Source organism: Pituophis catenifer, unplaced genomic scaffold (genome assembly GCF_029215685.1).
Source record: "Pituophis catenifer annectens isolate HBS135680 unplaced genomic scaffold, rPitCat1.0.hap2 SCAF_6, whole genome shotgun sequence".
NCBI lineage: Eukaryota > Metazoa > Chordata > Lepidosauria > Squamata > Colubridae > Pituophis > Pituophis catenifer.
Window position 1 is genome coordinate 58,476,612 of NW_027256886.1, and position 11,385 is coordinate 58,487,996.

The 11,385-nt window shown below is 34.5% G+C and overlaps 1 protein-coding gene across 1 annotated transcript in view; it reads left to right on the forward strand.

The window, feature by feature from the left end:
- The window catches only part of FANK1 (fibronectin type III and ankyrin repeat domains 1), a 38,749-nt gene extending 37,948 nt beyond the window's left edge, over positions 1 to 801 (forward strand). Inside the window, exons 9-11 of the mRNA XM_070945825.1 lie at positions 388 to 465; positions 557 to 601; positions 700 to 801. Of these exons, the coding sequence (XP_070801926.1) occupies positions 388 to 465; positions 557 to 601; positions 700 to 801 (225 nt within the window). The remainder of the gene's footprint in view (positions 1 to 387; positions 466 to 556; positions 602 to 699) is intronic.
- The last annotated feature ends 10,584 nt before the right edge of the window (positions 802 to 11,385 follow it).

Here is an 11,385-nt window from a genome sequence, read left to right on the forward strand (position 1 = left end):
TGAAATACTAGGGTCTCCTGCTTGATAAGGGGGTTGGACTAGAAGACATCCAAGGTCCTTTCCAGCTCTATTTTGATTGAAAGATAATAATATAGAGGTTTGTCAGTAGCTTCTTTGAGTGCTTTTCAGATCACAAATTTGCTACATGAGAAATTGAAGGAATCCCTCATGGAATCCCTCATTCGATGAACATATTTATTTTCAACACATTAGCACCTTTGCATAATTTCATTGGAAAAGGCAAACAGCATATGAGATTCAGAGAGTGCTTATATACAAGTGGCATTTAGTATATATTTTGTTTTGTACAAAAATTCCCCCAAAGTTCCCCAGTTACTATAAAACATGCAATACTAAATGATGTGTATTTCTTTCCTTGTCTTATAGGTGGCAGCTTTAAATAATCATGAAGATTTGGTTGCATTATTATTAGAGAAGGGAGCCGATCCTGATATTAAAAATGAGGTATTATATTTCTCTCTCTGCATACAATACCTACCTACACAGTACTTAGAGTAAATTGAATGTGTCATTTGTTTGATATGTTATTTTTCAGTTTGGTAAAGGCGCTCTGGACATGGCCAAAGGCTTGAACAGACAGGTAGGAATCTATCTTTTTTGAATTAATCATTTCTAGTTTTTTTAAAGATTCTTTATCCTCTGGTGATTAACATGCTATTTTTTTCTTTTTTTTTTAAGAGTGTGGTTTCAATAATAGAAGAAAAGAAAAAGCAATTAAGCAATATAGCTGTTGATCTTGCATCTACCCCCTCACAGTTATTTGAAGAAAGTGCATCTTAATCTTTTTTTCCCAGAAAAGACAATGAGACTATGAAGATTGATTTCTGCTTGTTTTCTTTTTTCCTGTAAGTTTTTTTTTATCATTCTTGGACACTTTGATTAAAATGTTTCCTTCTTGAGGATTTTCTCTGGCATTTTACATTTATCTGAATTTTAAAACCGTCTTTCTTTAATGATGTTTTTATAGTAATATTATGTTCTTCTATCTTTTGGAGATTGATTTTAAAATGCAAATGCTTGTTATAATTAGCATACCTCAATATGGAGTTTGTCACATGATATGCCCCACTTGAATTTTTCACTAGCTGGATAGGAACTATGGAATCTGGGCACTAACCCTTTTCTCAACCATGATCCTGATTAATGTCAATGAAAACAGTTTCTGCTTGGAAATAGTAGATGCCATTAAAAGAATATGTCTAGGACACAGCAAAATAAATAAATAAATATTAAATTAAATCACCCTGCTCCCACTCCTCTCATATGCTTATTCCCCCCCCCCCGCCCCTTCCTCCAGTCACCTGGATCCTCTGTTTTTTCAAGAATCAAGCAGCCAAGGGCAAACTGTAACAATCAGTTTATCAAAGCAACCAATGGCAGGGAGTTGCAGTGCTAGGTTTTAGTGTAATAGGTTTTCTGCAATGGAACACACTGAGAATAACAATTGACAAAGTAGGAAATAGCTCATGGTCAGGATCTTGAACGCAATCCTAAAGACTGCTCATATAATTCTGAGTACTTAAGGCTAGTGCAGCTTTACATCAGCCAGGAGTTTACTAGTTGTAACTTGGCCATAGAGAGGCAGTTGAAGCAGAAATCAGTCCCCATAATAAACATGCCATCCTAACAGACACTTAAGACTGAGACAATACTACTGACTATAGTGGGATTAATCTCTGAGTAAACATTCACTGGAGTGCTCTGTTAAAGCATTAGACTGTTCAGATCTTTCTCTGAATATATTTCATTGAATTTAAATGGAAATTCTGGTTACATGTTTGGAATTGTATTCTAAAATGTGATTTGCAATTGTAAATCATTAATTAAATCATTTTTTTTTAATTGAAAAAATGAATTTGTTCTTACATGGCCAAATTGAATTTGTATCTTTATATAGAGTGTTCTCCAAAGACTATATTCCTGTTTAAAGGTGAGAATGAATGTAACCAGCAACTGTACATTTCTAATATTTCTGTTAAAGCCTGACATCCACAAGCCATTTGAAATCTACTAGGATTTCCATTTGAATTCAATAATTATTTTGATCTAATAAACTAGGAATGGGTTCATAACCAGTTTTCTTCCTATATTCTAATGTCAATGGAAAAAAATGCTGCCATTTTTTTTACAAACATTTGAGTCTAAAACCTACTCATAAAATTTGGCTGGGCATATTTTTTACCTATATTTTGTTTTGCTTTATGAAATGTAATGCACAATGCAATTTAAGGTATAGTCTTATGGGCTTAGAAATATTACTCTATGATTATAGAATAGCATAAATTTCATTCTCTGGGGCAGAGAGGGAGGACCAACCGTGGAGGAGATTCAACCTCGAAACTGCCATATACAGCTCATAAGAATTTATTTAAAACCTCAGTTCTCCAATTTTGGATCTCTGATGTCAAAGAAAAAAAATAGAGATAGGTAAGTGGACCATCAGTATACTAGGAGAGTCTGTGCTATATTCCAGACAGGGAAAGAGGAATTTTCTAATCTCTAGAGCAGGGATATCGAACTCAAGGCCCAGGGCCTGGATCTGGCCAGTGGGGTGCTTAGAACTGGCCGGTAGGGCCACCCTGGAAACAGTGAAGGACTGGCCAGCAGTGCCTCTGCCAGTGAAAATGGAGCTTGGGAGGGCTGCGGGTGGAGGCCATCGGAGCCGAAAATGGAACATGGGAGCCCATTTTAGCTGGCAGAGCACTCGGGTCATCACAGGTGCCCCTGTCATGAGTGATGTCGAGCTGGCCACCCTGGCCACGTCCACCCAGCCCTCCAAGGTCCTGATGCGGCCCTCAATGAAATTGAGTTTGACACCCCTGCTCAAGAGCTAGAAAAAAAAATGACCTGTCGGAAAGAAAAAAAATACTCCTGCTCCTTCTTTTCTTATCTGCTGACAGATTCCAGAAAAGAATTTGGATCTCTTAGAGATTCTAATGTAGAACTATTTACACCAATCTTCAGGATTGCTCTTTCTAACCAGAAGGACATAATAACATAAGAGCATAATAACATAAGTTCCTCAATACATTTTTGCAGTAAATAATCCACCCCTTGTTCTCTTTGTGCCTCTACAAAGGGATAGAGCTAAATATAGGAAGATATAAAATGGAAATGAAACAGTAGGAAAAACAACTGGCCCATTCTCATTTATCTCCCAATTCAATTTGTTGCCTCAAACTGCATTTGCTAAAACAAATTAACATTACTATTACAGCCAAGCTTCATTCAACTGAATATCTCTTATACTTTAGGGTTCATTTTTATTCTTAAAAGATAACCCAACATTGGAACGTTTGAAAGCTCTTCTTTATGCCAGAATTTGAGCCAAGTTTCCATGTTACAACATAAGCACACTGTTTATTAAATTCAGATTCTGCCATAGTAATTGGATATGAATTTACCTCAACTGTTGTTCTTTAACATAAGCATCATGAAAGAATCCTTCAAAGTATCTTATTATGGAAGGATCAGTGATGCAAGATAGGTCAGATTATAGAACACCAAGCACATAAATAGGAAATAGTTTAAAACCCAAATTTTTTCTAATCTTGTAAAGATCTACTGTAGCTTTTCTGGACAGGTCAAGGTTCACAATTACAATTTAAAACATGTGTGATGTAATAGAACCAGTGTGGCTGTTTTTAGAAATATTGTTATGATTTTGAATTTCTTATAATACCTGAACAAGTATCACTTGGCAGAGATTTTTGTAGACACAAATGTGTAGAGGTGATTAGTGAGTAACATAAAGCAAACACTAGACTCTCCAAGGGTGTAGAGAACCTGGGGAGATTTATTCTGCCCTGTCCCTTGAGCATTTAGGGATAGAAAAATCAAAACAGATTTAAACTAAGAACTCAAAGTAATCAAGCAGGTGCTTGCCTCTAGATTTCTCTTTGTTGACCTCTGCTGTTTTTTCTTCTCTTCAAAACTCTGAAATAAAACTGACTTCTAGTAGGCTCAGTTAGGCTGCTTGAAGGTTTTTTGGAGTCTTCTCTACATGAGCTTTGCGTCAGGGGCAGTCTCAGCCAAATTGTTATCTGTGAATTGTGCAGTATTGTCTGGATAAGTCTCCAACAGTTGAGTCCAGCCTTCCAGGGACATTACTTCTATCCTTCCAAGAAGGGTGCTTTCACACTTATTAATACACTTCGTATAACTCTCTGCAGCATTATAAATGACATCCACCATATGGAGATTTTTAGAAACATGGTGGTAGCGGTATAAAACAAGTTCACAACAACTCTGCGCAGGATGTTGGGTTGAATCCAAAATGATGTTGGATTCCATTTTGATTGCAAAGCAATAAGAGGAAATAAATTTAGAGTGGTTATCTAGCTGGTCTGAATTATTTTCATGTACAGAGGTGAGAGAACTTGAGATCCTTCTCAAGCTTTCTGAGGTCAAAGCATCCCTGTAGACGTAGATAGGTACAGGATATAGCCAATAAGCAGCAGAGGAAATCCAGGGATGGATTTTTCTCCTTCTGCTATGTAATCCTGTTTTCTGCTTCAGAGAAATGAATATGTCTGATAAATCCATTTGTCCTGATGACTTTAATCATTATTTCAATCACAGTAGCAAGATTTGCTATGACTGAGAAATGTATTGTTCTCTCAGTCAAGATCTTAGCAGCAGAAACAAATTTAAATACAATATAAATTATAATATATGAATAGCATAAGCAATATCAGTATCTTAATAAACATTTGTCTTCCTTCAGGCTGATAACGCTGTAATTACATTTTAATTTTACTCCAAATGTGTCCATTAAGATCTTCATATTGAATAAAAGTTAACTTAGTGTCTTACCTGTTAGCAGAAACCTATTGTTTCTCATCTTCTTGCAGTTGAAATGTGATTATTGTCATATACTTTTTCAGAATGATAAAAGGATAGGTTTTTTTAAAAAAAATTGATTTATATGCCGCCCTTCTCCGGAGACTCAGGGCGGCTTACAATGCATTAAGCAATAGTAGTTGATTTCTAAGCTTCCTTTCAATCTTTGTTGTGAACACAGCAATCAGCACTGAGAATTTGTTTAGTATATAAAACAAATGTATCTTTAGCTTCTAATGAAATAGTTGGTTTAGGCTTATTTTCCATCCTATTTCTGTAGCTGTATACTGTATATGGCATAATTTTCAAGAAGACTTAATGTTTTATTCTGAAGACATAGTGTGATCTAGAACATCTATGCACTCTGAGTTGCATAGAATTTTGATCCAACAAATATTATCTTATTTATCAAGTGAACAATATAAGAAATGCTCAGTCTTCTCTGCCAAAGAAGAAATTGATAAATTTAGCTACCTAACTACTTTTTTCCTAACATTCTGAGGCCATACTTATTAAATAACTGCAAAATGCATTAAAAATTACTGACTTTAAAGATATTTATTCCTCAATAAGTCTATATATGATTGAATTCTTAAATGTAAAACAAAAATCTTTATTCTTAGTTAAATATGTTGATTTGTAAAGTGTGCCCTATTTGAACTACAGAGTAAATAAACATTTATTTCCTCAATAAATCTCAATTTGAAAAATCATTTAAATAAAATAAAAAAAAATAACGGATAACTAAATGTGTATTTACAATTTATTTGATATAAAATACTTAAAAGAATATATAATGTCGTAATATTGAAACATATTGACATACTGTAATAATCTGTATAAAGTCTGGACAGAAAGAAGACAAACTGTAATATAATGTTGTATATCAAATAAAGCAAATATAATTGTAACCATTGTAGAGATGTATTTCATAAAAATGAATGCATTGGATTCTAATGTACATTTATAGTGTATAGAATGATTTTGTTAAAATAACCCTACACACATTAAATGGAATAATTAATTTCATTTAATGTGAAAATGTTTCAAGGATCACAATATCAACAGTTCAAATTATACATCAGTTGCTATTCCTCTAGTAAAGAATTAATTTTGTTAGGATCTTTTGTTCCAAAGGATGAGTCCTAACGGCAACTCACATTGCATCTCATGCAATCCATTTCTTGCTGTCAAACATGTCTGAACAATAAATATTCAGCATAAAAATATTTCTTTTGGGATAGGCCCAACTCCTAAAATTGCTGCATGTGCTTTCAAATCTCCTGTCTTTTCTTGTTGCACTACCTTTAATTTCAATTTTTTTAAAATTTACTGATAGTTCATTTGCTAGAAAGCCAGCAAGTTAAATGCAATTAATATATAATCACAGAGTGATTATCTGTTTAGATCTAAGTTTGAAGATACCTGAAAGTTATTAATTCTGCTTCCTTCTAAGTTTACACTTGCAGGTGCCAATGCTTTGGCAGAGTAGAAAATAATCTATCCTTTTAGATGTCTGAAGAATGGTCGTTATTTCTCGTCAGTCTTTGTCAGATCTTTTAACTGTTGTATATTGGGCTTGTTCCACATCTTTGTAATTCTCTTTTGAAGTCATTCCAATTTGCTGTTGTCCTTTTTTGGAACTGTGGTATCCAGAACTGGACACATTCTGTGTCTATTTTTTTTTCTTTTTACATTAATTGTAGTTCCAAAAGTAGTTCATAAACATTTGTTATGAACCAGTTAAGAGCATTATCCTATCAGTTCTCAATTATTAATGGGGATGTAAAATTATTTGTATCTAAGGTAGAAAATGTGGTTCAGGTAGACCAGGAGTGTCAAACACGCACCCCCAGGCCAGATGCATCACACGCTGGCCCCGCCCACCCCTGGTGTAGCGAAGGGGGGCAAAGTCATGATACGTCAGGTGATGACAATGTGACAATGCGAGTTTGACATCCCTGAAGTAGAGTTTGAGGGTGCTTGTTGCACCTGCCAACACCTTAAAGATGTCCCAGCTTTTTTTGGACTCACACAATAGCTGTGCGGTCCCAGGAAAATGTTTGCACTACTAAGGAGGTAATGACAGACACCTAAAAAAATCAGCAGTGCTCATCCAAATGAACAACTTGTTCCTTGCTTCTTTCTAGGTCTAAGTCTACTTTCCTACTGACCTGCTTTTTGGTCAGTCAATCTTTGACTGTTGTATCTTTAAAACACACCTCTGTTCAGGACTAGATGAATTGATTTAAGAATCTGAGAGGCAAATAGAGGGTGCAGGCAGGGATTCTTACTGGATCTGCTTCAGTCAGAGTGAAGTGGGAATATTGGCTACAACAGTGTTGGAATCAATCCCACCACGTTTATTATTCCTAGATATCCCTAGTTCTTTTTCTTCCTCTTCATCAGAAAACAAGAACAGCAGGACCATGACCATACCAAAAAATCTTTTGAAAACATGAGGGCTGGAGAACTACCTCTTTCTAAAGCCATAACCTCCAGGTATGGAGATTAGCATATCCAAACCACCCACCCCCTTTTTTCCCCCAAAGCACAGCTTCCAATGGCATGAGATTTGCTCTCAAGCTGGAGTAGTTCCCAACTGTTTGGAAAAAAAATAAAATGGCTTAGTATCCTACATATCCTAAGACGCCCCGACGCAGACCAACAAAGCCATGATGGATGGCTCTGCTGCCATCCATTGAAAACATTACAGATTGGGCTAGGCACCTGCTTTGGTCAAGATGAGGCCTACAAATATCCTGTTGAGAAACTAAGGAGGAAGACCTTGTTTCAGGAAATAGTAATGTTACAACTCCAGCTGTAAAGTTAAAATGATTGATATGCTTTGTTGTAATTAAGAAAAAGATGCTCTTAAATTTACTGATACTTTTATTGACTCCTTTTGTGATAAGGAATAATGGACTTAGTAACAGACACATAGAACTGTGTTTCTTCTCACTTATATAATGCTAGAAAAGATCAAATTGGCTGGATCATCTGCTGATTTTGGTTGTGATGTGCATTTGACCCCTGCCTAACTTACATTATGCACATTGCACATGTGAGGCCCAATATTAACTGTTACCTACACAGAGTTACCTTATTTCTCATGCAGTAGTATACAACCACAGGTCTACAATGCCTGTTAGATTGGGGCACTAAGAATGCATAGTGTCTTATAACTGAAGATTATATCTTCTAAATAGTTTTGCTTCCACTTTTTTTATAAATACAGAGGAAAAAATGATGGGGAATTAATATAGTACCAAAGAAAGAATAAACCTTACATAATTCAATATTTTTATACGCAGTCTCTTCCTGGGATTCTTGCTAGATGAAATAAATGTCATCTTTTTAATAAGCAATTACAAATTTATTTTGAGTGACAGTCAAATAGAATTAATTTTCATGGAGAACAGAGGGTCATCGCTCTTGGAAAACCTACAACCATTCAAGAGGCAGGAAATATAAAGAATCCTAATAGCACTTGCCATATCTCATTTTAAAAAACTGAGTTCTACAATCATTAATAACTCTTCCTACTTAGCATAAATATTACATTAATATTTTCCAAATGCCTTATAAATTAAAATATCAATTATTACATTGTAACATATGCAAGATTTATAAAGCAAATTGTTTTCTAGATAATTCCATTTTGCTATATTTTGAGATATGGATATTTTTACCAGGTTTCTTCATAGGCATCACTGCTCTTGTTGCCTAGATACAGAGCATAATAATTGGAAAAGTTAAATTATGCACCAAAAAAGAAATAAAGATCATTTGGTGCTGGTTCTCTCTATTAGGAAGCAAAGATTAGTGACTTTGGAAAATAGCATGTTGCATATACAGCTGGAATGACCGAAAGGTCTGGGAACTGGAAGCAGTTTTATGTATTAACAGATGATAATATTGGTCAATTTATAATAAGAGGAAAGATGTAAAATATAGTGATTCAATTGGTTAAGTATTTTTAAGAGAAAGGAAAAAATAAATGTAGCTTTGTCAATAAAAAATGCAGTTATTTTTTATAAATTTGCTAAACCAAGGACAAATACATTTAACTTATGCTTCCCAGCTGCTGTTAGGACTACTGTAAAATAATTTTAATGATATCCTTTAGATGGTAGGTCAGTAATCCATGCTGCTAATGAAATAAGCCTTGAATTGCTGTTTTGTTAGTTAGCAGGGGAGAAAATAAATGGTAGTGATTTTCTGACCGTAAAGGCATGGGAAATTCAATAAATTTTAGGCAGACAAATTGGAAATGACCTACTTCTCTCTCAGAAATCTTAAGTGATCAGCGTAGATAGTACTGGGATAGATGAACTCACAATTTGCCATTTTCATAAAATGCACTAGAATTCTGCCGTTTATGATTGGAGATTATCGAGTGTATCTTCAGATAATGAAGGCTCCCTCGGCTAAGAAACGGAGATGAGGACTGTCCACTAGGATCAGATGCGACTGGACAGGAGAAGCCTTTACCTTTTCTATTATAGCTAATTACAGAGCTACATATTTAGTCACTATGCATTAAACTAATGAGCAAAACATTCAGCGTAAGAGGAAGGCAGGTAAATATAAAAATGTTTTTGAAGTGTTTAATTCTTCAAATTTCTTGCCATGCAACAGCCTGATATAAGAACTGATTAAATTATTTTTTATAAAATCAGTGAACATATGGAGATGAAGAGTTAAAAGTGATGGCACAGCAGAGTCACGTGTCTATTACCAGAGAGCTGCAACAACAACAGAATGAGTTGTCTGTCTCCTTATTGCCATCTAAATTTTTCAATCTAAATATGGTAGCTTAACTCAAAACAGTACCTCTATAGGAATCTAGTTTTTGTAAATGCTAAACACCGTACTTTCAAGCCAATGTTAATGGGTTTTTGCAAAATATTTTATTGGGTTGATTTTTTCTTTTAGTAGGAAACAATGCATTTTTGTTACTGCGCACAGCTATTTGTAAGAAATATTTTTTTGAAATTGACTGCTATAGTAATACATTTTTAAAAGGTAAAACTCCTATCCCATGCTGAGTTACTTGCTATTCTGCACATGAAAACATCGTATAAATGGTAAGTAAGCATCTGAACTGGGTGTTACGGAACTATAAAGCTACCTATAAGTTTTGTGACTATATGGTCTGTTGCACCACAGAGTAAAAAAAGGACAAGCACCTTGTGCTGTATTGGTGGAAACCAATCATCAAAGTGTGAGCCTCATGGGCATTGTTGTGTGCATGCAGATTTTTATATATGTATATTTGCGCACACACAGATACATAGACACTGAGAAGATTGAAAAGTTTGAAAAATGCATTACAATAGAAATTTCACACCATTTCTAATTAAAATGGTCTTCAATATACAGTACTTTAAAAGCTATTTGAAAATCTATACACTCTTGGAAAACAGGCATTTAACATCACAGTACAATGAGTTAGGATATACAGTGAGTTGTGGCTAACTATATTTTTGTGTATTACAAAGAAGAAATCACTTGTGTTAGTACAATTTATCTAAAGATTTCTCTAACCCATTGTAATTCTGGAACAGATGACTAACATGTTATAGAACTGAAATAAATAATAAGAAATATTCTTGAGACTCTGTTACACTTGAAAATGGATTCTGGGTACTGGATAAAACTGCTGATTTTGGGATAGGTATTTAAGCCTCAAGAGATAATTCAGTGTATATTTAACGTGCATCTGTACCATGATGATGGAGATGAGTTTTGCACAAATCACATTTTGTATTATTTTCTCCAAAAACATTTATGTTCCATATGCACAGTTCACTAGAGGTAGATTGGACTTCCATTTGGTACATGCATAATCACAGTGAATTTTTGGTTGCCTTTGCTTACTATAAGCATTCAAATTATGAGAAAATCTCACAGTATATCTTGATTTTTGCAAATAGTATTTTTCCATCTTTCTAATGGAATATCAATAGGAACAGCATTGGCAGTTGTTTACTTCATCTTCTTGTAAATTGTATCCCCCAAATTACATTTTGCCTTCAGATTTTGGCAAACAATAAAAAAGATAACTCTATTTGAACTTTCATTGGTCCCTTGATCTCAGCAATTTTATTTCAGTCCTAGTCAGCATCCTGCAAAGAATAGATCTAAATGGAACACAAACACTGAGAGGTATTATATAGCCTGTGAAATTTAAAATGAAGGATGGTTCAAGACTGCTTAAACATCATAGAAATGGCTTCTATCCTAGGAAAACTTGATTATGATGAAATAATATTTACTACAGTGCTCTGCACTGTAATAAATATCAGTATAAATTAATAATTTATTAGTACCTGAGCAAGGACGCAAACCACCTTCACACACTATAGCACCAAAGGCAGTAGCTCAGAGTTCTTAAAACAATGGGATATAGAACATTAGACATTCTATTGGTTGATATAAAAATATTAATTTCCAGCTGAAAAATAGTGCAAACTTCTATTTTTTCAGAATAAGGATGATGTTCATTTCCCCCACATT